The sequence below is a fragment of the Tetrao urogallus genome, assembly GCF_951394365.1.
Source record: "Tetrao urogallus genome assembly, chromosome: 7".
In the NCBI taxonomy this organism is placed as follows: Eukaryota; Metazoa; Chordata; class Aves; order Galliformes; family Phasianidae; genus Tetrao; species Tetrao urogallus.
In genome coordinates, this window is record NC_136820.1 from 29,330,428 (window position 1) to 29,355,512 (window position 25,085).

At 43.2% G+C, this 25,085-nt stretch overlaps 2 protein-coding genes across 2 annotated transcripts in view; one reads left to right on the top strand and one right to left on the bottom strand.

Moving 5' to 3' along the window:
• Window positions 1–2,760: 2,760 nt before the first annotated feature.
• Window positions 2,761–11,193, top strand: CYP51A1 (cytochrome P450 family 51 subfamily A member 1; the record flags this gene model as incomplete). Its single annotated transcript, XM_079538543.1, has 10 exons — window positions 2,761–2,913; window positions 3,284–3,382; window positions 4,341–4,517; window positions 5,940–6,066; window positions 6,993–7,167; window positions 7,338–7,457; window positions 7,918–8,113; window positions 8,610–8,705; window positions 10,178–10,346; window positions 11,015–11,193. The coding sequence occupies 10 exons, from the start codon at window positions 2,761–2,763 to the stop codon at window positions 11,191–11,193; spliced, it is 1,491 nt and encodes a 496-aa protein (XP_079394669.1).
• A 1,864-nt stretch (window positions 11,194–13,057) lies between these two features.
• AKAP9 (A-kinase anchoring protein 9) overlaps window positions 13,058–25,085 on the bottom strand; it is a gene marked incomplete at its 3' end in the record, with an annotated part of 100,078 nt that continues 88,050 nt past the window's right edge. Inside the window, exons 38-50 of the mRNA XM_079538353.1 lie at window positions 24,881–25,025; window positions 23,996–24,215; window positions 23,215–23,365; window positions 21,870–22,538; window positions 19,489–19,697; window positions 18,525–18,633; window positions 17,750–17,935; window positions 16,981–17,181; window positions 16,345–16,577; window positions 15,664–15,749; window positions 14,914–15,034; window positions 13,719–13,858; window positions 13,058–13,101 (exon numbers count right to left, since the gene is read on the bottom strand). Of these exons, the coding sequence (XP_079394479.1) occupies window positions 13,058–13,101; window positions 13,719–13,858; window positions 14,914–15,034; window positions 15,664–15,749; window positions 16,345–16,577; window positions 16,981–17,181; window positions 17,750–17,935; window positions 18,525–18,633; window positions 19,489–19,697; window positions 21,870–22,538; window positions 23,215–23,365; window positions 23,996–24,215; window positions 24,881–25,025 (2,514 nt within the window). The remainder of the gene's footprint in view (window positions 13,102–13,718; window positions 13,859–14,913; window positions 15,035–15,663; window positions 15,750–16,344; window positions 16,578–16,980; window positions 17,182–17,749; window positions 17,936–18,524; window positions 18,634–19,488; window positions 19,698–21,869; window positions 22,539–23,214; window positions 23,366–23,995; window positions 24,216–24,880; window positions 25,026–25,085) is intronic.

Below are 25,085 nucleotides of genomic sequence, written 5' to 3' on the forward strand. Positions count from 1 at the left end.
AACCTGATTATGATCAAAGAGAACAAAATATTTGAATCACTGCTTCACCTTAAGCAGTATAAACGCTGTAAACTCTTGTCAGTTGTAACACTTGTTTTTGGTCAACAGAAGGGAGAGAAAAAATGGTATTCTTAGCATCCATGAGCAGTTCAGGTATGTGCAGGTGTTCTGACAATCTGCTTCACTCTCACCTGATGGTGAGCAGAGCTGTGAGGCAGTTGATTACTGTAAAAAGCATTCTCAAAGCTGTAGCTCCCCAGCTTGCTCTTCCTGGAGCTCATGGTGTATGTTCTGGAAGCACACCTTGCTCTCCCACCTCAAACAAAGGGAGCCGTGCTGCTTCAAACTGAAAAGAATGAAAAGCTCCCAAACTTCTTCCCAGCAGGGCTGTCGGGGAGGCAGACCTGAAAGACCATCGCCCAGAAATGGTGATGGTGGTCTGTCCACCAGGATGGAGACATCACCTTGGAAATGGAGTTTGGGAGTTAACAGAATCCCAAAGCAGATTAGCATTATTTACAAAACATGTGATAGAAAAGATACACGATTCTGTATTATTAATTACACGTTTTATGTGGTTATATTTAGAGAAAATATTGCACAAGATGATAGAAATGATTGCTGGCAATGTTCCTTCTGAAGATTTTGAATTCTTCTGCCAGAAACTACAGCTTGGTCAGACTGACATCAAGGCTCTGCGAAATACCAGGTTAGGGACAGCTGTTTGTAACTGTACCTTTTCATTTTATGTTTCCCATTTCCCTTTTCATTACGATGTTATGGAGTTAACACGCAGTATTTTGATTACAGAATTCACAGTGCTTCTGTTAAATACAGAATATCCGTGTAAAATGTAGTAACTATCTACAAACCTTTTATTTTCTCAGAAGTTTACTTCACAACTTTTTCCCAAACAGGGCTCTTAAGTTGAAAGAGAAAATCACCAAGGCACTGGACATCTGGATCAGTAAGAACCAAGCCCTAACTTATGGTGAAATGATAGAGAAACTGATCAGAATGCTGGTAATGACAGGCATGCATCATCTAACCAGCAAAGTGAAAGCTTTAAAGCTCTGTGCACAATCGGTGACGTTCTAAACGTGTGATGTACAAACAGTACTTATGAAGGGAACAAAGGTTTGTCTTGTCATTCTTTTTTTTTTTTCCCCCATTAATTCTTATCACATGATCACAACATCATCATAAGAGCTCAGTGTGTATTTAGAAAGCATTCATAATCTTAGATTCATTTTTTAAAGATCGCTTGTTTAAAAAAAATCAAAAATTCACTTATTTCTAATGTGAACTAATTGTTAGAAAGTGTGTGTCAAACTGATGAAAACTTCAGTAGACTTGAGTGAATCTATCACATCAAGATATGTTAGTCACTGCTGCGGTTTCCTTGTTTAAATTCCTGAATGGTGTTTCTGAGCAGAAACAAGCTGTATGTTTGTGGTTGTGACATGTCATTCAGCACCAACTCTAGAGTGTTTTCTGAGGATGTATGAAAATAGGGGCAGCATTCTGAAAATGTGCAGCAGGCACTGAGCTCCAGTGCTGTGTTACCGTTCTGGCTTACCGGTATGCAGAGCAGGAAGAGATGTGCTGTTTGTTTCCCAATTAGTGCAGCATATGGGAGCTTTGAGTTTCGAAATAGGGAACTGTGAGTCCAGGATACCACATCTGTATTGTCCAGACAGCTGTGTTGTGACAAATGTGATATTTGTGAGTGTGATGTTCTCTGTTTTCACCGTAATTCTGCACCTGTGTAGATTAAAGGTAGCAGCTGAACGTGGAAACTGCACTCGTGTTTGCTTTGAAGGCCTGCCCCTAGAATGAAGAAAGTATCTGTCAATGAAGATTATGAGAGCTCAGGTCTGGGAATAGTTCCTGGTGCTCACATTACCATTTTGGTTTGGAACAGCGCCGTCTCAGTGCATCCAGCAGCTGCACCCACCTTGCTTTGGTTCTCAGTGTGGTTGTGCCTGACTTCAGGATGTGACCCTACCATAAGCTGTGCTGAGGAGTTTTTCCAAATGCATGCCTGGCACCATGGAACATCAGCGGAGTGCTGTGTTTTTTGTAACACCCCCACCGGCTCAATCTCACCCTACACCAAGACCAAATGCTCTCTGCCTTCCTGAAGTTGTCCTTGGGACCTTCTCTTGCCCTGGGAGACCGCAGTCTCACAGCCCTCTCCTCGCCTTCCTTATCTGTACTATTTGCTGTTTCCTGTCACCTTCCTGGACTTTTTTTATTTTTTAAATCTGCCCTTTCCTACTGCCCATGCTTGGAGAGGAGACGTTCACCCTTTGTCCCCAAGAGCCAAGCAAGAGTGGCGGCTGGCAGCGCCAGGACAGCGCCGACAGGACTGCGGAGCATCGTTACAGCGTTCAGACAGTCCTTCGAGCCCCAGCGCACACAGCACCCATCGCATCCCTGCTGCTGCGGCCCGCACAGCAGCCGGCACGGCGCACAGCGCACTGCCCGCACCCCGGGCACCGCCCGCCCCCGTCTCCTCCGGCGCCGCCGCCGCTCCCGCCCCGCCCCGCCGCCCGCCCAATGGCGCCCGTCGCAGCCCGGCCGATGCCGTCACCCCGTGGCGCGCCGCCGCCCATTGGCCGGGCCGCCGTCAGTCGTCACATGGGCAGAGATCAGCCCAGCGCCGTGGCTGGGCCGGCCGGCTGCGGGCACGCCCCCGTGGTGCGCGGTAGCGGTTCGCGGTCGCCATCGGTACCGGCACCGGCCGAGCGCGAGGCGATGCTGAGCCTGCTGGAGGTGGGCGGCAGCCTGCTGGAGCGGGCCGCCGTCGGCAACCCGCTGTCCCTGCTGCTGGCCGCCTCCGCCTTCGCGCTCAGCCTCGGCTACCTCTTCCAGCTGGGATACCGCCGCCACGTCGGGGCCGGCCGGACGGTAGGCGCGGGGCACGCGGGGAGCGGGCCGTGCGTCCGGTTGCCCCGGGCGGGCCGTGTCGGGGCGCGGCCTCGGCCCCCTGTGCGGCACCGTGCGGAGCGGCCGCTGAGGGCCGCGGGCAGCGCCTCCCGGCGTCTGCCGTCTGTCCGTCGCGGTATTCTCTGGCGTCGCTCTCGGAGCGGGAGGGCGGGTCGGCGACCTGGCCGAGTGGTTTGAAAAGCAGCTTGGCCTTCTTGTAAAAGCTCGTGTCGATCGAAGTCGCTTTTTTCACCGAAGATCTTGAGCAGAGTGCGTGTGCAACTCTCGTGGCTGAACACAGTGCTGTGTTACTCTGAAGAAAATTCAATATTTGCTTTTCTTTCCTCTGCAGAACCACCCTCCTCACATCCCCTCAAGCATCCCGTTCCTCGGACATGCCGTAGCGTTTGGAAAGAGCCCTATTGAGTTTCTGGAAAATGCCTATGACAAGGTGTGATGTCCTGGGTGGCTGAGCAGTGCCAAAGCGTTGCTGTGTGCTTGTTGGGATCTGTTTACAGTCAGTGAATTCCCTCCTATTTCCTCAAATATGGAATATGAAGTGTGCAGGAGGTTGTGGCTTTTTCACATCTTGTGTGCAGTGCATTGGTGTTACAGAAATAGTTGTGTTCTCTGAAACAGCTCCTGTCTTTAGAAAGTCTTTGGGTGAGGCTCAGAGTTGGATCACGCACATTAAAAATCTGCATTCACGGTGTTATTTCTTGCTTTAATTGGAAACTGTTAACAGTGCTGATCAGTGCTCTGTGCTGGCGTGTCTGTGAGCAGGCTGGGATGGAGCTGACCCCTCTGCAGGTGACTGCATGAATGTTGAGGTCCTCCGCTCTACCAGAAGAGTGGGGTATAGAATCCCAGAAATTGGAATAGCCCCAAAGAAATGGACTAAGGCAGTAGAGCCTTAATTCTCTCCAGCAAAATAAGATGCACCAACATGTTTTACCATGTCTAAAATGTCCAAAGTCATAAGCTTAAATCCCAGCTTGATTAACTTGGAGAAAGACAAATTCAGTTGTGGGAATCTGCTGGAGGTGACTTCTAAATGTTAAAATCTTACATTATCAGTGCATAACTGCAGACCCGGTCTTTTTTCCAAAGCAGTGTGCGTTGGTTTCTGGAGCCCGCGTGTCTGGTGGTCTCTCTATAGTAGTTTTTAATTTCCATTTTTGAAACTTAATGATCCTACATCTCACGAGATTACAGATATTAATTAGACTTATTACTGATGTGTTATTTTATACTGAGAACAGAATTTAAATATGGCTTAAAATGTTTCTATTTTACGCAGTTTATATGTGTTTCTTAGGAGAAGTGATTTGTAGAAGCTTGTAAAGAGATAACGACTCTGTGATTTGTGTTCCTATTATTTAAAACAAACGGGTGTTTTTTCCTCTCAGTATGGACCTGTGTTCAGTTTCACTATGGTTGGCAAGACGTTTACGTACCTGCTGGGCAGCGATGCTGCTGCGCTGCTGTTCAACAGCAAAAATGAAGACTTGAATGCAGAAGATGTGTACTCCCGGCTGACTACGCCAGTCTTTGGAAAGGGGGTGGCTTACGATGTCCCTAACGCGGTATGTATTTTACGTAGAAAATGAGCAGAAAACGAGGGTCGCTTACATTCTGACTGACAGCTGTGAGCCCTTGGCTCTGTATGATGGGCTTGAGATTCTGGCAGAAGGCATGGTGTGGTTGAGAGTTCAGTTGGATGATCCAGCCTGAATGGCAGTGAACAACTCAGCCTTACTGTCCATTAGTATGGATGCTGCTTTTTGTTTTAGACACTGTCTAATCCCACCATAGAGGAAAACTAACTAGTGAGCGTTTTGTTTTTTTTTATTCCCTTATAGCCTGTCACTGACTACAGTTTCCTTTTCCCTTATGAGCAACATTAGGTCTTCTGTTAGAGCTCTGAGTGATGATTTCTCATTTCTGTCATATTTAACCTCTATGTGAGACTAGTGATTTGACTGTAGGCACCACAAAGCTTGTCTCACTAGGACAGAAGTCAGCCTGCGTGTTTGCAGAGTACAGCCTGCCTTCATCTGGAATTAAAGTAGCTGTGCCACATAGCATTGCTTCTGAGAGGAGCGTTGGCTGTTCTCATGCTTACGCGTGTTGTCTGGAACAACGAACTGCAGAATTCTGTCTGCTCTTCAGTCTGAAAGTGTCTTTTGGTTGTGTTCCAGAAGAACCACCCCCTAGAGTTGACTACTTGTTTGAATATCAGTTGTGACTGATAATGAAGTCTGATGATACGCATTGTTTATATATCAGTTCAGATTCCCTCTCTGTCTTCTCCCTCCAAACTTCTTGCAGCATGTTTTTGGGAGGCAGTGCACTGATAGGGTGTGTTCTTACCGTATGCTTTCCATCCAGATAAGAGATGGGCTGCCATGTTGCAAGGGAAAACATGCCTGCACCTCTGCTCTGCCAGGGTGTGCCCACTGCATTCTGAAAATGGAATTACTGCCGAGCAGCCTTTCTTTTATGCTTTTTGTTTTGTAAATAACTTTACACTAAGTGTAGAGCTCTTGGTGGGAAGACAATCTCTGGTCAGTTGTCCATGGTACTGTACAGCTCTATAGGACAAATACTCTGATCTATAACTAAGACTTAAAAATTAATTGAATAATTTCCTGAGTAGATGTCCTATCAACCCATTTGATGGCTTTCTTCTAATAGTGGGCTTTTCACAGTACCTTTCTTAGCTATGAGTCTGTCTGCAGAAAAAATGTGGAGAAGGGTGTAAAGCTTCCCTAGCAAATAGCTTGCTTCGTGCTGCCAGGTCAGGCTCCTGGGCCTTCTTAAAGCAAGGTGCATCTCAAGGCCAGTGTGAGGTGTTTCTGTGGGAGAGGAGGAGGATGCTCTGTTGTACTCTAAGTCCTAATTTCCTTTTTACTCTGATATATTTTTGTAGTACATATGAAATGAGTTTATTAATCACGTTAATACGATGAACGTTTTACTGATTGTTTCTCCTTTGATTCCTCTAGGTATTTTTGGAACAGAAGAAGATGCTCAAAACTGGGCTAAACATTGCTCAGTTTAAGCAGCATGTAACTCTGATTGAAGAAGAAACAAAGGAATATTTCAAAGCCTGGGGAGAGAGTGGAGAAAGAAGTAAGCAGCATCAGATGCATTGTTACTTAGACTTTCTGGGAAGGAATGAAGGCTGATGCAGGACGCAGCAGTATCTTTTTGTAAATGTTTTACTGCAATATTAGAAGAGCTGTAGGGCAAAGCTCTAACATCAGAACACACCAAACACAGGTTTTGTTTCATCAGATGTAACGCTATTGGAGAATAAAGGTGCTCAGAAAATCATTGACAGGAACAGAGGACAGTTCTGCTTCTTTGCTTAGTGTGACAGTAGAGAGCATACGCGTTGCCTGGCTGAATCACGCTGATTTTGCATGCTGTGAATCAGTTCAGCCTGTTTGGTAGTTCCTTTGAAAAGACACAGCTCTGACTTCCTGGAGCCTGTGTCAGAGATCTCAGTTGTTATCTGCAGAGCGATAAGGTGAGCTTAGTGATGTAAGTGCATTTCCTTTCCTCCCCACCCCTGTTTCCCATCTAGTCACAGCCCATCAGTACTGTTGCAAGCCTGCAATGATAGAAATACTGAGAAATAATTCAATAAGCTGCAAAACTACTTATTTACACATGGATTTTGGATTTCAAATTTAACTTTTTCAACCCTTAACAAACACGGAAGTTACAGAGCTTGTGCTGCATGGCTTACTTTGGAAGGGGTAGCAGCTTTCCTAGAAAAAGCTCTAGAAACAGTAACTTAGAAAACAAGTTATTGAAGTCAAGTAATGTAATTAAAATGTTACTCATTGAAAGACCTGATTAAAACCACGAAATTCAAAATGAAATACTTCCTTTTATGGGGAAAGCAAGCTAAAACTCAGTTTTAAATTGTTAATGTATGTATGGTGGTTGTTTGCTTTTCCCTTCTACAAGATTTGAAGTGATGATCTGTAAAATGTAACATTTTGCCTAAAGTTTATCTGCAGTAACATTTTTTCCACATCTTTTCTCAGACCTGTTTGAAGCCTTTTCAGAACTTATCATTTTGACAGCAAGTCACTGCTTGCATGGGAAAGAAATAAGAAGCTTACTAAATGAGAAGGTGGCTCAGCTGTATGCTGACCTGGATGGGGGCTTTACTCATGCTGCGTGGCTTCTGCCAGCCTGGCTACCTCTGCCCAGCTTCAGGTACTAGGAAGAAGATTGTAGCAATTTGAGCATTTCATCTAAACCTCTTCTTTTCTTTCTTTCTCCCCTATTTTTTTGTTTTGAAGCTGTCTCAGACATTCCTATAAATCCTCACAAGGATTTCATGTTGTTTCTTACGAAGTTGCTAACAGAAGTGGTCTGAATTGCAGGCGTCGAGACCGAGCGCACAGAGAAATAAAGAACATTTTCTACAAGGTTATCCAGAAGCGTCGGAGTTCTGAGGAGAAGGAGGACGACATGCTCCAAACTCTACTTGATGCTTCATACAAGTAAGCAAAGTGGGGTTGGGGACTCGTAATTTACAGGAAAATAAATAGATGTTTTACTTCAGCTTTGAGCTGTTTAGAACATTCTGTCAAAAACAAGAAACGTTCTCATGTCCTGCATTCTTCATTGCCAGCAGTTGATCCTAGTGGTGTTCTTAAAAACAGACTGAAAAATCTAATTATAAATGCTAACCTTGACTTCTGAGATCGTTATCAGTGGTCATAAGGCTGCTGCTTCCACTTTCTTTCTTGTTGCTGGCTTTCTGTAATGATTTTCTTCAAAGCTCCCAGGGACTTTGCCCACCGTGGTTCTCTTTTTTGCCTCCCCCTAGACTTTTAGCTGCTGAATTTGGAGTGGGCCATTAATGAGGAGTAGAAAGAAGTAAATTAGGAGAAATTGTAAATATTGCTGTAACTGGAAAGCTGATTGAATGAAGCTCTGACTTAATCCCCTTTGATGTAGGGATGGCCGCCCACTGACAGATGATGAGATAGCAGGGATGCTCATTGGGCTGCTGCTGGCAGGGCAGCACACATCCTCAACCACGAGTGCCTGGCTGGGCTTCTTCATAGCCAGAGACAAAGCGATACAGGAGCAGTGCTACGCAGAGCAGAAAGCCGTCTGTGGAGATGATTTGCCACCATTAACTTACGAACAGGTTTGTATGTTGCATCATTTCTGATGGATGTTACTGTGCTCTGGATATGTATTTTTACCAATGGACAGTATGGCCGTATGTTTTGGGTTAGAATCATAATCTTCACAAGCAGTCTGCAGTGGCACTACTGGGCAGTGTGTCTCCTCTTTCTCTGGAGTTACTTTTCAGCCTGCTACCATTTCTTTTTTAATCAGCATTTACTATGGAAACTGAAGTTCCTACAAGCTTTATTTAAAAAGTGAGCTGCATAAAGGAGGAATGGAATGTGGCATGATCTCTTTCTTTAGTTACGCATCAGAAAGCACTTGTAGGACAGGTTAGTCAGATGGAACAGCAGCTAGTTGTAATTGAATCCAAGGGAAAGTTGTCAGGGTAGCAAATGAAGTCCATGTAAATAAGAGCCGCTTATTCTTTAGTTATTTACTTCTAAATGGCGTAAAATAATAATTGAATGAGCTCAGCTGTATTTTGATATTAATTTTCTTTATATTTGCAGCTCAAGGATCTCAGCTTGTTAGATCGCTGCCTAAAAGAAACCTTAAGGCTGAGACCTCCTATAATGACCATGATGAGACTGGCCAAAACTCCACAGGTGAGTGCACTTTTGGGATCTAACTTCACTTGTGGAATCTCCCTGCTGGCTTTTATGACTGACTGGGCAAAGTCCCGCACAGCCTGATCTGCTCCAGCCCCTTGCAGCTCTGCTGACAAGGGCAGCAAGTCAGCAGTGACCATGGGAAATGGTACATCGTACTTGAGACGGGCATTCACTCTGCCATTGTGTGAGAGCTTAAATCCCATAGGAGTCTCATCTCGTGCCCTGGTGTTCTTGTGGTTATCTTCCATTTGTTGCTTTTTGCTCAATGGAATTTCTTTGTGGCTCTTAAGTCACCAGCATGTAAGTGATTTTGATGTAGTCTTTATCACAGCAAGGAGATCATCCAGTCCAACCCCCTTATGAAGCAACTTCCTACAGTAGATTACACAGGAAAGCGTCCAGCTGGGTTTTGAATACCTGCTCAGAAGGAGACTCCACAACCTCTCTGGGCAGTCTGTTCCAGTGCGTGTTACATGTTTGGAGTTTTTCCATGTGTTGGTATGGAACTTCCTATGTTCCAGTTTGTGGCCGTTGCCCCTTGTTCTGTCAGTGGGCATCACTAAAAAGGGCCCAGACCTACCCACTAGAATCCCACCCTGCAGATATTTGCAAGGACTGATAAGATCCCCCTCAGTCTCCTCCTGGCTGAACAGCCCCAGGTCTCTCAGCCTTTCCTCACAAGGGAGACGCTCCCAGTTGTCTGTGCAGCCCTCTGCCAGACTCTCTGCAGTAGTTTCCTGTCTGTCTTGAACTGGGGAGCCCAGAACTGGACACAAGGTGTATGCTGGTGCTGCTGGGCAAGAGAGAGTGATGGGCCAGCACACAGCTCAGGTGAAGAAAGCAGCAAAAGCATTTGCTTTAGATACCTTCATTGCCCCCATCCTTCATGTGGATGAAAAGGAGCAGTTGTGTGTTCTGACAAGAAGTAGCCCCACAGGAGAACATTGTGCAACTTTAGAAAGAACTCTGTGTAGCTGTGGGCTGCTTCTTTATCCTGAAATGTACTGCTCTGGGTTTATTTTCCTATTTAAGGATAAAACAAGATGGGAGCAAGATGTAATTTAAAACAACTGAATAACAACCCACAGAAAATAATCAGAGGCATAGTTGTTCTCTCTGAAGATGTGCAGAAGTGAATTATGGACACTTTCAGGTTGCAGAATAACTGTTGAATGCCCACTTGGGTATATAGGAAGTCCCAGGTTCGCATCTCCCCTGGGGAAGGTGAAGTGCCACGTTCCCCTTCCAGCCATACTCAACAGAACTGACCCTTTCTTCCAGCTGTCATTCTTGCTTGAGTTCTTAGTTTAGATCTGCTACTTACATGTGCTCTGCTGCATTGATTTTAAACTGGCCCAGCCAAAACATCTTTTGAAATTCCAGTCTAAGGATACAGAACTTCAGGTAATGCTTCCAGTGTAAGAACTGAGGAATCAGGTGTGTGGGCCTTGTCTCTGCCCTTGCAGACGGTCGCAGGATACAGCATTCCCCCCGGCCATCAGGTCTGCGTGTCCCCCACCGTCAACCAACGCCTGAAGGACTCCTGGAAGGACGCCCTGGACTTCAAACCTGACCGCTATCTCCAGGACAACCCGGCAGCTGGGGAGAAGTTTGCCTACATTCCATTTGGCGCTGGTAAGTAGCAGCGGCAGAAAGCAAGCAAGCATTTTGCCCAGCGGTGGCACACGACTCGGGCTGCTCCTCTCACCCCCCACTTCCCTGTGCTGCAACACATGCAGAGATTTTTCTTTTCTCTCTATTTCTTCCTCAGTTTTTTTTTAGTATGAACGGGCTGTTAAAGAATTGAAGTCAATCATAGCACTTGTGGCTGTTGCTCAGAGTAATAATAACAAGAAATCCTTACGTTAGCATTTATTTGACTTTATTCAAGTCCTTCAAAGTCATGGTAAAAAAGCCTCATAATATGAAAACATTTTAAGGCAGCGAAAATTTATGTAGAGATTCATAACTGCCAGCACAGTTTGCAAATCTGACCACGATACAGTCATAGTCAATGCCAGTTTTTGAACGTTAGAAACTCCTCCTCGGCGCTGCACAAATGGGTGCATTCTGCTGAAAACAGGACAACACAATCCCATTCCAAATGTTCCACGTTCTCTGCAGCAAAAGCTTTATGGAAACAAGATGTTAGAAGTGACACAATGGTCTGTCTGTAGGATCAGGGCCTCAGCCTGTTTAGGAAGAAGCAGTTCCAGTCCATGTGATGTTTTCCAAGTGAAGCTGCAGTCAGAGGCGATGGCATAACGAGGTGTTCTGATTGCTTGCTCTGGGTTTCCTCCTAGGCCGTCATCGCTGTATTGGAGAGAACTTCGCTTACGTTCAGATCAAGACTATCTGGTCCACTTTGCTTCGTTTGTACGAATTTGATCTCATCAATGACTACTTTCCAAGTATAAATTATACAACCATGATACATACACCTAATAACCCAGTTATCAGATATAAGAGGAGGGCACTGTAAGTTCTGGAGCTAAAACCTTGAATTGTACAAACTAACAGACTTCTGGTGAAATAATTGTGACGAAATGAATGGCAAATGGAAACTGTTCCACGTACTGTATAGAGACAGGCCTGCACCCTCTTTGCATCTGTTTTGTTCATTTCCGCACACCGTTTAGTGTTGCTGTGTGTAACTGCTTGTTCTACCAATTTCTTGGTGCTTTTATTGAAAGAAAAACTGTCTTCTATGTGTTTAACACTTCTAAGGTGTGCATGCCTCCCTCCCCCCCGGCCTTTAAGTGAAGAAATGTTTTTTAAAGCAAAGATTCCAGTTGATAGAAAAAAAACAACAAAAAAAAACAAAAAAATATTTGACAGTTGCCTTTCCCCAGATGAGGAGGGGTATGACTGTACCTTACCTCTGTGCCCAACGACAGTAACTCCATCAGGTACAGAGGACTGAGGGCAATGCACATGCCCTGTTTTGAAACAGAATCACAGATTGAAAAGTGGCGTTCTGGTTGCTTTTTGGAATTATTTGGAATTAATTATTACAAACTGTCACTGTGTGGCTGAGTAGAGGTGTCTGCAGAAGTGTTCATAGGGAAGTTCTGTAACTCAACAATTTAAATGTTTAACTTGGAGCATTTGTAAAATACTTCGCTTCTGGAAACTACAAGTAATTTTCTAAAGTAAACTGTGAAAAGCAGCCATCTCTGAAAGCTTGGTGTAAGCATGGAAATAACAACAGGACGACAGCGCTAGTAAATAACACGTTCACCTGGAAAATAATCCATAAATGAAGTGAGATATCTGAATGCTGTTATGCTTTGCATTGACTCCTGCAGGATTGTTGAATAGTGTTTGGTTCACAAGTGGTGGTGATAAATGGTCTTGAGCTCCAGCTCATAGGAATTTTGATTAAAATTTGTAAAGAAACCTCTTGTTGAAGTTTCCTCTGCTTAACGCTGTCAGTTCTTAAATTCGTAACTACCAGAAAGAAAATGCATCTAAGTACACAGTTAGCTAATCATGCACAGAGCTTCCCCTCCTTCCCTACAGCGCTCCCTGATGGAAGGGCTCACCCAGGCTGTCGGTTCTAACCCCGGTAAAACTGTCACAGACCTTTGTTTTCACATCAGTGACAGCGACAGAGGGAGAGGACACACAGCTCTTGCAGCCCCCAAAGGTACAGCCAGGAACTGCAGAAACCAAACCTACGCCTGTCCTCCTGTCAAGTAGCAGCACTTCTGCAATTGGTGACAAGACAGCTGCCACAGCCAGGAGGAGCATGCCTAGGAGTGAGGTTTTCAACCTAAATAAGGGAACGATTCTTCAATTTTAAGAACTTTCCAAGAGTAGAACACAGTTAAAAGCATGAAGTCATTTTTATTTCAGTACTTTGACAAAATACCCATAAAATTCAAAACTTCTACCATTACAAAAATAGGTCTCTACAAGTGCTATTCTGTCTGCACTGCCAGTAGCAAATATGAGGAGAGTTGTGTAACTTCAGTAGCCTTGCCAGAAAAAGTGCAAGTGAACTTCTCTGAACGGAGCTCAATGTAATTAATACACAAGTTTCATCTTTGCACCCCCTTGATAAATACACACTTCATAAGTTAATCATTTAAATTAGCATTCCACAAATATACATGTAATTTAATGATTTTTTTTTTTTGCATGACCACGAATTGCTTATATACATAAATCTCCCATAACCTCAGTCTGCATGGGTGTGCCAGGATGGAACTGTATAGGATCGTACAGCCGTGTTTGTATTGGTCCCACCAGATACACGTTACAGAAAGCACAGAAAGAGCACGGGTTTACAGAAGGCATCAATCCATTGACATCACTGCCAACGATGGAGTGGGCAGAGGGCATTATCTTCTCATAGCAGAGTGCAGCTGTGTGTATGAGGTGGACACTGTAAGACAGAAAGATTTGAATCAGAGCACGTGGAATAAGGAGCTGAGGGTTCACAATGGTGTCACTGTGATGAATGAGTGGGAAAGGTTTTATGCAGGAAATCATTTAAGAACAAATCTTCTTCAAAGGACGGATTTTATGCTAAAATAAGACTTTACCACAGTAATTTCCATAACTCAGCCCCACCCTTTGTTTGATAAATCAGGCCCCACTGATTTTCTTGATTCCCTTTATAGCAAAAAAAATTATCATCTGCGGGACAAAAAGGCTGTCACTTCTATAATCCTAGTGATAGAAAAGAATTGCTCTTGCACCCCAACTCTCCAATCCTTAGGGTATGCTTTTCCCCACCTCACTTAACCTCTTAAAGAGACACACAGAATTCTTATCACACATGAGACTGGTGAAAATCAACATGGCACCAATAAACTCCAAATCTGTTACTGAAGCACACCTCGGCAGGCGTCAAAGAACTGGATCACGTTCTTTTCAGTGGGCTTGCTGCAGTACAGAATAACCTGCTGTTCAAGGCTGAAAGTGCCCCAAACCAGACGTCTGTACACATCTCAGAGCCAGCACTTGCCTTCTAGCTTGGAACTGTGCCCCAACCCATACCTGACTGCACGCTTCCGAGCCGCCTTTGCAGTGCCTCCAGGCGGTGGATGTAATCTGTTAAAGCTCTTTCTGGATCATAGTTCTGCAGCTGAGAACACGCGAAAGAGACTGGGTTCAAGTCAGCCTGCATACAGTGGAACCTGGGGGCAGAAGAACACAGATGCTTTTCAAAACCAAAACGTCAGATCAAAAAGAATCAGCAGACATAGCAGGGCACTGTAAGCAGAGAGGCCTGGCAGGGCGCGTGTCCGCTGCCTTGCCCACACAGCAGGCAGAACACCACGCCCACTGGAGTTCCCTGCCACTCACTGCTCCAGCCATCACAGAATCATTGGAGTAGGAAAGGACCTTCAAAGGCCATCTGGTCCAACTCCACTGCAGTGAGCAGGGAAACCTGCCGCTGCATCAGGTGCTCGGAGCCCCATCCAGCCTGACTTGTCTCCAGGGATGGGGCACCTACCACCTCTCTGGGCAGCCTGTTCCAGTGCCTCACCGCCCTTACTGTAAAACATTCATTTCTTATATTTTCCCTATCACAACACAGTGCCTCCCCCAGAAGAACCTCCTTGCCCAACTGCATTTTCGTTCCACTGCATCTGATCTGTTTCTGCATTTCTCTGGGAACAAGACTGCAAATTCCTACTGAGACTGCAGCAGAAGCCATAGTAGATTTTCTATTAAGAAGCTTGTGCGAACAAGGACAGCCATCTGTATGGGATTCTGGCTTTCTTTGGTACTTTCTGTAAGTCAGAAGTGGCTAAAATAGATTAAATATCTTTTTTATGTAAAGCATTATGATTGCCACAAACTGAGGTTACAGATGTTGAGGTGGTTCATATAAAAACAGAGATCCCAAATGACTCAAATCCAATCTGCGGGAAATCTCAGAGCCCACAGGCAGCTGAGGTTGGCTTCCCAAAGCCAAAACTGTGCAGAATCACTTTCACCCAGTGAACAAATTCTGCCAAGAACACAGCAGCAGTCAGACAGAAACGCCTGCAAGCATTGGCCTTAATCAGGCAATGAGTAGGTGCACATCAAAGGTCTGAGATGCACTTGGTTATGTTTCCTTATGGAAAACAAATGTTAAAAGACTTCTGGCATCAAAGATTATGAACCTCATCAGTGACTGCTGACACGTTCGTGCAGCTGAACGGCATCCTGATAGCAAATCGTCGTCTGAAACAGAACTCACTTTTGTTGAAAGTTTATAGGAGATCTGGGAGACTCCATATCTGATCGGGATCTATAGGAATGCCTTTGTTCTCCATAGAGATCCATGCCACTGGAGAATGAGTCAGGCCGCAATTCATTACCTAAAAGTAGAAAATCCAGTGTCTTGAAAACTAAAAAGCAAAGATAGATGTAACACCTTATGCACATTACTGGGAATTGTAAGTGCAAGTTTTCTGTCTCCATTTTGCAAAAATGGGGTTTAGCAAGAAACAGGTTTTTTGTTGCCATTTAAAAGCAAGTGAAATTAATTAAAAAGCAAGAGCAACAGTTTGCTGCTGGTCTAGAGCTTGAAAAGGGCGCTGCAGTGTAAACACACAGGACAGCCACTCCACACATCTCAGATTCCTCTGCCTGCCCCTGCCCTTGGTGCTCCCTCTCAGAACGCAGGCCTCAAGAGAAACCCACAGATGCACGTAGCTGTGGTCTTACAAACACACACTGTTTGGGAAGTTGTCGGATTTTGTTTATAATCCCACCCACAAGAGTGCAAAAAAACAGACTGAAGAGACAGCAAACAGATCAGTGGTCATGTCAGATGTTGAAACTTCCAGAAACCTGAGAAACAAGTAAATCCAATCAACTACGACAAAAAGAAGGGGGCACAGCAGCCCAGTTGTTGTACAAGACAATGCAAATCAAAGCCACCTACACTAAGCAGCAGTGTGACTTGAGAATAACATTTTTCAGTCGTTACTGGGCTACAGTTTACCTGCGTTCTGGCTAAAGACATCCCTATTGAGGCTTAAGATACCAGAACCCGTAACTCTTTGCCATCGACGAACCAGGAACTTCATTCTGGAATTGAAAAACAAAATAACCACAAACCTAAACTTCAGGCTAAAGGAAGCAATCATTTAAGCACATACTCTGCTTTTTATATTCTAGAAGGTGTAAGAATTTCTTGAAAGCCAAATAAAATTAATGGATGTGCATTGAAAGCGTAACGATTAAGGAGAAAACTTCCTTACACACATCCCTAGAGCCTCTGCAAACTCTCTGCTGTCAAGTCATAGAATGGCCTGGGTTGAAAAGGACCACAATGATCATCTAGTTTCAACCCTCCTGCTAAGTGCAGGGTCACCAACCACCAGACCAGGCTGCCCAGAGCCACATCCAGCCTGGATGCTTTCAGTTTATTCTCTGCTACTGCAGTGATTCCAGAGGTGCTGCATAAGGCAGAACGGACAGCAAATGGCTCCTGCACTTGCAGAGCAGGGCATCGGCATGTTCAACTGGCACTAGACATACTTTTTGCCCTGCTACATTCCCCACATTGTAACAGCAGAGTATTATGAGAAAAAGCCCCACTTACAAGAGGTATGTAAATGAATGTGATTCACTACAGATTCAGTGCATGCATCTGTCTGAAACCGAACCTCCTCCAGCTTACCTTGAAATCGCAATGGACACTCTGACTGCAGAGCGAAATCTTGTGAAACCCTTTGAATGATGTGTGATGATCTCAAGGTCTGTGTAGGAGGGCTGCCCACCCATCCGTGCAATGAGGGCCAGCGTGGCTTCTTCACACTCCTGGAATCCACCCAGTAACAGCAGCAAGTACTTCTTCTGATAAATGAGAGCTTTCCGGAAGCTCTCAGCTCGGAGGTATTTGCCATAAATTCTCTACAAGATGGAAAAGAGAAGCAGCAGCATAAGCTCCAGGAATGATTACAATCACAACTTTTGATATGACAACTCCTCTAGCATTGCTGTGATTATTTACTGCTTGCTGTTATGGAAAAGCCTGTGCTACAGCTCACACCTGGTGAATGCAGTGTCATAATCTGAGGACCACCTGAGCAGCAAGAAATGGAGTACACACAAAAGGACAATGCAGTGCTCACTTGTCATTCTTGGGGATAACAACTGACAGAGTTATGTATGCAAGGATGAAAATTTAAAATCCAAATTTAACATCTGTTCTGTTAGAAAAAGCAGAGTGAACTCAGAAAAAAACAGGCCCAAATGAACGTGACAACAAAACAAACTAGGCACAGTTATTAGGCAGGCAATAAAGTCTTCCTACCCTTAAGATAACGTTTTCAGAATCTGATCCCAGTTCTCTGAGGAAAGCTTCACTCCGGAGTTCTGCTCTCAGCTTGGACAGCTCTGCATCTGCTTGTTTCAAAGATTTCTGCAGTGACAGCTTTTCTCTGTTCCAGTTTTCCTTCTCAGAGGCAACCAGCGTATCAATGTTAACTCCAAGATCTGACGAGTGTTTAGAAGACTGGAGGAGAAGAAACTGTATTTGAACCACACAGTTTGGAAAAGTTTGGTCGTGTCATTCTAGTCATTGCTTTGGTGGAGAGCTCATAAAAGTACTGATTAAAATAACCAAGCATTTTTCCACAGAAAAGATCTGAGGTCCCTAGCGCACTGCAATGCACTGAGTTTGTAGCTTGTCCAACATCCTAGAAAAATACAGCCAAACCAAACTAATTCCCTGCAATGGACCAAATTAGCTCAGTGATGTTGAAGCTTTCTGGATCTATTTACTGCCCAGTTGGGTGATGAGATGCAGATTAAAAAGAGAAGTGCAAGGAATTCTTTAAAAAAGCCAAAAAACCAAAGGTGGTTAACATGAAAAACTTTACAGTAAACAGTGCGTCAGGAATGTCTTGACCATAGGACAAGAATAACTCACATCCATTTACTTTGTAGGAAGAAAGCTGCGAAAGACAGATAGCTCAAACACTCTCATTTAGGTGTCGAGCACAAAGAGCATTGGTTGTTTCACAGCACAGTGCTTTTATGGCTACACATGCTTCATGAGAGCTGTGCCACTGAAGACCTACGTGTTCTCCAGAAGTACGTCTGTGCTGGTATCTCCTCAGTTCTTCCTCCAGCTTCATGACAGCGTTCCTCAAATTATTCTTCTCCTCGCTGAGCCTGCTGACGAAGCCAGTGAGTTGGGCGTTCTGCCGTAGCAGCCGCTCTGTCAGGGAGCTGGAGGGGGTCCCAGGTGGCAGCGCCAACTTCAGCTGCAAGGAAAACAGCAAACCAAACCATGTGTGCTCCGTCTGAGTTGCCAGCTTAACAATATGACTTTGGTTTACAGGAAAAATACTTTTATGCACAGTGACAGTAACTTTGTCAGAACTGATATAAAGAAAACAAAGTGCACATGTAAGCTATAAGCCAACGTTGCTTTTTCTATGCTTAACCTGTATCAACAGCAGAATACTTTATGAAAGTTCAGTTATTCCAACTGCAGCAGCGTGCAGAATCTCTTTTACCATGCTTAAAATTTATCTAACTAGGAGGAAAGAAAATCCCCAAAATTTTCACAAGTCACATAGAAAACACTTGCTTTTGATGCAAATAATATCTATCCAGGCTCAGTTAAAATCACATACTGCTGAAGTCTTTGTAACAGATTACACAACTCATTCCATTTCAGGTTTTATACACACTACTCAATTTCCTTTAATAAATACAGAGCAGTTGCAGTAAATGTCTTGTATCAACACAATAAAGTGCTGCTTTCTCTTTCTCTGTGCTGCTTTCTGCTCCCATCTCACCATCTAATTCTCTAACTCTCCCACCAAAGTTATGACATTGCATTCTCACCTCTTCCAGACAGGACACTCCAGGAAGTTTCTGTAGCTCTGAAATAACTTCTTCGATAGCATTTTGTATTGCAATGAAGTCCTGATCATCTGCTGTTTCAAACTGCAACCTGAAATGACAATTTCAGTACCACAATGTCAGACCAACAGAGCAGTGCCTTCACAGTGAACACATGCTGGGCCTTCAACAAACCACATTAACAGTTACTGGAGATACACCCACATATTCAAAGGCATTCAGTCACTCTTAGATATATACATTAAATTGGCTCAAATTCATAATTAATTTGCATTGAACAGTTTCTACAGATTCTGAGTAAAGGTTATTCTATATGAAGAGCTTTTAAAGATATTCTTCTGCTTCCCACTGATCTGTGTGAAAAAGAAAAAAATAAAATAAAAAAAGAATTGTGGGGTATTTTTGAGATCCAATGCATTTCATTTGGCTCAAATGTTTTGGAATAAATGTTTTAATATCAAATCACCATCACAGTGAAATAAAAAACAGATTCAAACCTCCCACTATTTTTTTCCTTAAGGAGACAGTAACTTGAGATAGTAGGAATCAAGATACATTTCACTTGACTACAAAATATTGATTTTTCAGATGATAGACCACAAGGCATGGCTGTAGCAGTAACCTCTATATTCTTCCCCTTCCACAGTGAATTTTTTAATTATTGAACTGTTATAAAATGATCTTCCACGTACACCAACCTCAATTCATCAGTTTGCAAAGAAAGTGATTTTGCTGTAACTTATAAAGGACCACATCATGCAGGAAAGAGCAGAGTGATGGACACTGTGATCCTGTTTAACAGCACATCTCAAGCAAATAGAAGCATACACTATGAACATAGAGCAACACAAAAACTAGGCTTCAGTGTGTGAATTATGATTAAAACCTAATGTATTAGCTCATGGGTTGCTATTAACCACAATCAGCAGCTGAAGACTGGTCTAACCTGCTAGCAGCCTTCTGAGCCAATTGCTTTAGCTTTGGAGATGCACTTTGCAGCTTTTGTCTGACAGCCTCCAGAATTCCAGCAGCTGCAGAGAGGTCTCCTCCTCCTCCTGTCAGCGTGGGATACATTGATTCATTCGTCTCAGCTCCTTCCATTTTTTGCTGGAGAACCCAATTTCTTGTTCTTTCATTGGGTGTGTCCCACGTAGTCTGTACATAAATATATGCTTATGTAAATACATTTCAAATATAATGCTTTTAAATAGAAGCATTTCATTCTGAAACACACTCAAAAATTCCAGATCATAATTCTGATAGTTCTGTAGTCAGCATTGTGACTACACTATATGCTGTAGTGTACCATTCCAACTACATCTGAATGGTATCATGGAATCATAGAATGGCCTGGGTTGAAAAGGACCACAGTGATCATCGAGTTTCAACCCCCTGCTATGTGCAGCATCGCCAGCCTCCAGACCAGGCTGCCCAGAGCCACATCCAGCCTGGCCTTGAATGCCTCCAGGGATGGGGCATCCACAACCTCCTTGGGCAACCTGTTCCAATGCATCATCACCCTCTGTATGAAAAACTTCCTCCTAACACCTAATCTAAACTTCCCCCCATCTCAGTTTAAAACCATTCCCCCTTGTCCTATCTCTATCCACCCTTGTAAATAGCCATTTCCCCTCCTGTTTATACGCTCCCTTCAAGTATCAGAAGGCTGCAATGAGGTCTCCCCAGAGTTGTTTCTTCAAGCTAAACAAGCCCAATTCCCTCAACCTTTCTCCATAGGAGAGGTGCTCCAGCCCTCTGATCATCTTAGTGGCCCTCTTCTGGACCCACTCCAAGAGCTCCACGTCCTTCCTGTACTGGGGACCCCATGCCTGGACGCAGTAGTGCAGATGGGGCCTCAGAAGAGCTGGGTAGAGGGGTACAATCGCCTCCCTCTCCCTGCTGGCCACTCCTCTTTTAATGCAGCCCAGAATACAGTTGACCTTCTGGGCCGCAAGTGCACACTGCTGGCTCACGTCCACCTTCTCATCTACCAAATGGTGTATCAGGTGGTGCATTTCTTGGTTCAGATCTAGCTGTCACAAATCTAAAGTGAATTCATTCAGTAAACTCAGCTGATCAGAAGCCACCAGCCTTTCTGGTTTTCATGCCATCAGCTCCTTAACCAACTGTGCCTGCTTCTCAGAGCAATTCAGAGTCAGAGATATGGGAGTGACAATGCCCACCATGGTCATTGTCTTTGGATATTTGATGACGGTGAGATGCTATTGAAGGGAAAAAAAAAAAAATGCAGGGTATTGTAAATGTCACAGGAAACAGGAGACTCATTATTTGAAACCCCTGGCAGATCCTGGACAGCAAATTGTGCTGTCTACTGCTAATGAGGGGAAAATGCCTCATGGGCCACTGCAACCTGATCAAAGGGAAAATTGTTCCTTGATCACAGTGCTCACAGTTGCCTCTGATCAGGACATCTGGTGCTATCAGCTACTGCAAACTACTGATAGTTGCCAATGCTTCAGGTTAAAAATAGTAGCAAAATTTGATGAAGACAAAAGTGTCCTCCCTGGCTCCACAGAGAAACAGCTGCCTAAGAGAAAGCAATGATTCTGGGATGGGCAAAATACATGGATAGCAGAGAGGCAAGTCTCCTGTCAACAACCTCCTTTCAGACTATCCACTCAGCACTCGCTGATCATCACTTACATCTTACAGGGGAGTTTCTAAAGAGTTTTAAAAGTCATTTAAAAACCATTACAGAACTGCCCAAACCTTTTATGAAGGAGAAAAGCTCACTGACAACAGTGGTTCCAACTTCTAATAGACTAAATATTAGGCTAAATTCTGAAATTATTTTCCTACATTGATTTCTTTCTTCTATTCTGTTTGCTAACTTATACAAATTCACTCCTATGTTTGTTTGACTATATATTCATTTAATTCTTGCAGTTGTTGGGAGATCACTTTTTGATGTTTCAAAGACCACTCGTAGTTCATGGACCTCAGTGTAGATTAAGAGCCCTGGTCTGGAGTTCTCCCAAACTCATTCACAAGACTGGGTGAGGGGAATATTCTTTTTGTACTATGCTTAAATATAAAGTGCATGTATACACTCAGACACATATCTCCTGCTCACTCTTCTCCTTACACATCTCTGCAGCTTCATTCTCAGAGGATATGAGTGAATAGTTTCAGACAGCAAAACAAGAGTGCTTCCCCCCCTTTCTCTGGTGCCTGTATTTTGGCACATGTAACTTGCCACTATTCTATAGATTAAACGCACGGTAACAAACAACAGTAATTGAACAAAAGAATTAAAAGCAAAATTGCACAGTTCAGAATCACACATTGCTCTCAGACCTACTGTACCTCATTTTGATTGTGGGTTGGTGTTCTTTCAGCTTCCTTTTCCCTTTCACTCTCCTGCTCCTTCATCTGTAGTTCTTGGATTACTTCCTGCAACTTCTTTGTCTCATTCCCTAGTTTACGAACCTCTTGCTCCTTTTGTCCCAGTTGCCACTGAAGGTCTTCTACTTTGGACTCCAGTTCATGGAGTTTCTTCTGTGCTATTATGTTAGCATCTTGTTCTGCTTGTAATGCTTTTCTCTGGATTTGCCTCTCTTTTTCCATTTGCTGTCTCACTTGCACAGATTCCAGTTTATACTTCTCCATCTCACTCACTAACTCCACTATGCGGTCATGCTTTTCATCCATTTGTTTCTGCAGCTCTTTAAGTAATTCCTCAGATGGATTAGGTGTTCCAGCTTGCCCCTTATGTTCAGCGCTTTGAAGCTGAGCACATAGTTCTTTTTCCCTTTCTAGTGCACTGCTTATTTCAAGAGCTCGAACCTTCTCTGATTCAAGAAGAACCTGCAACTCAGAATTACGGCCTCGTTCACGTGACAGCTGGGCAGCATTGAGTGCTTCTTGGGATTCAATTTTCTGTTGCAGATCACTTGACAGTTGTTTCTCTTCTTCCAAAAGCTCATTTAACTGTAAGTTCTTTTGTTTTTGATCTTCAAGTGAAAATTTTAAATCCTTCCATACGAAAACAGAAGGAAAAAAATAATTAAAACCATTCATACACACTTTGCCTTATGTTAGGCAAGTTGCAGAAAGGCTAGTTGTACACACTTTGCTTTTAACAAGTTGTGCTGTTCACAAATTAATGTGACAATACTCCAAATGCTGCAGATACAGCTCAGATTATTATAGGTGCCTATACTCTAAAATCAGGTAATCTCCAAAAATAATGCTTTTTATAAGACAGCTATAGATCTGAAGTTGAAGAAAACTAATTCCTTTTGTTTTCTAAAGCTGTGAGTTTCCAAGATAAGATTTCAAGATGTAAATAAATCTGTGTTATTGAACTGACTGCTTTTTTTGTCTTGGTGATGTCCTAGGATACCTGTAGTAATGTTAGCAGTGTCTCCTTTAACAGCTGTTCAACATATTCTACAGAACAGAGTATTTCTGCATTGAACATGACACACACAGTTGTAAAATTCCTGTTACTTTAAATGGCCTTTTTTTTTTTTTTTTTTGTCACACTCCTTTTTTCAGCTCTAGATGGTACAATGCTGCTATTTAAGACATGAACATGGACAAAGACATGAACACACTGGACAAAAATGTAAGTCAAGATTAAATATTGACCAAAAGAATCTGCGTGCTCCTTAATGTTTCAGGCTATTTGGGAATATGGAAGGAATACCTCAAGCTCTTCTCTTCGTCTTTCCTCACTGCGTTCCATTTTAGCTTTCTCCTTTTCCAAAGCCCACTGTAACTCTCTTGATTTCTTCTGTTCGCTGGCCATTGTATCCTTGAGAACATCCAGCTCAGCTGCTTTTTCTTTAACTTCAGTCCTAAAATAGAAGTGGGCAGTTAGATCATACTGCTGGTTACATCAGTTACATGATACTTCTTTTATCTTGTGTTTGTGGAGTAGAATAAAAATGAAAAGCCTATTTAGAAAAAATAACTCCAACATCAAAAAGAGCTGCATAGCTCAAAAATGACTGAAGAAGCATGTCTGTACTCCTAACTTTATAGCTGTCTTGTCTCATGAGTTAGCAGCTGGCATTCAACTTAATCCAGTCATTGGCCAAAGTTCAAAAGGGTGCAGGGAAAAAGCATCTTCTCATTTGTCTCAAAGGATCTGTAAAAGTTATAAGGTAGTCTGTAAGGTGATATCAACCCGAACTGTGTGATGCTATCACTGACGTTATGATACTGTATAAAGACACCCCAGTCTGGTGAAGACATTCATAGTTATGACTTTCCTGAGTGCCAAATACTTTGGTACCTCTGTTGTTGGCCATAGCAAAGCAACGCTCAAAGTCTATTTTTTGGGAGGCATGTTCTCCAGAAAAACTGAGACTCATTTACATTACATGAGACCAAATTCCTTAATAAAATCAGTACTGTGATTTCAGGTGGCACAGAAATTATCGCATTTGCTGTCAATGCTGAAAAGTTGAAACTAAAATCTGTACCTGATGGTTTCTAGGTCCTTGAAGTGCTTGTGCTGTGCTTTCAGGGTTGTTTCAAGCTCTAATTTGGCCTGGGCAAGTTCATTCTTCAGTTCAGCACTCATCATTCTCTCTGAATTTAACTGTTCCTGAAGCTCAGCCGCTCTGTCCTTCGCACTCCGGAGCTCCACTTGCATCTCCAGTATCTGTGACTGCTTCTGCTGCATGCTGTACTCCAGCATTTCTAATGGGAGCACCATTAACAAGGATATTAGTCTAGTAATCAAACAACACCGTTCATTTGGGTCCAGTTTCCCACAGCACAGAGAATGAGCACAAGGCTATTACAGTGATATTTTCAAAAAACATTTTCTTTAAATAGTGGTGCGAAAACAAACCTGTCTTCTGCACTGGAAAACACTTCACCCTTTCCAAGAAATCACTTCAATTCCTCGAATGATTTAAAAACCATCTGAACAACCACATTCGTACCTATCATTTGGTAGCTACGTACACATACTTTTGACCAAATATTGGTGACAAAACACTGAAAGCACTTACAGCTTGAGTTTAAAGTACAGTTGCTCTCTGAACTTTTTGTTGTTCGTTCTTCCTCTTGATTTGCCACCCAGCTTGGAAAAGTTCAGAAAGCACAGAAAATAATCTTAAAATACTCAATTTTTATAGCAATTGAAACAATTTTGTGTCACTTATGACACAAGTCATAAGAACACAGCTGATATTTAAATTTTTGAAAAGTTACTCCAATAAGATTAAAAAATAAGAAGTAAGTATGCTCAGATCATAAGTGCAGCATCAAAATCAGAGAACAAAAAAAGTCAACAGTTCTCCACTTACAATTAGAACAGCAGTGGCATAAAAATATGTAGGAAATACCATTGAAATCACCTTGGTTTTTTGAATCAATTTCTTGTTCTCTCTTTGGGTTATTTTTCATACTGTTCATTTGAGCATGCAACACTTGAATCTCCATTAGCAAACTTCTTCTGTCTGCATCATGAAGACAGTCCACAGCAGTTCTCTGGTTAATTGCCTGTTAAGATCAAAAACACTTAAAATAAAAACGCTGGATTTTACTAGAGCATGTGTCTAT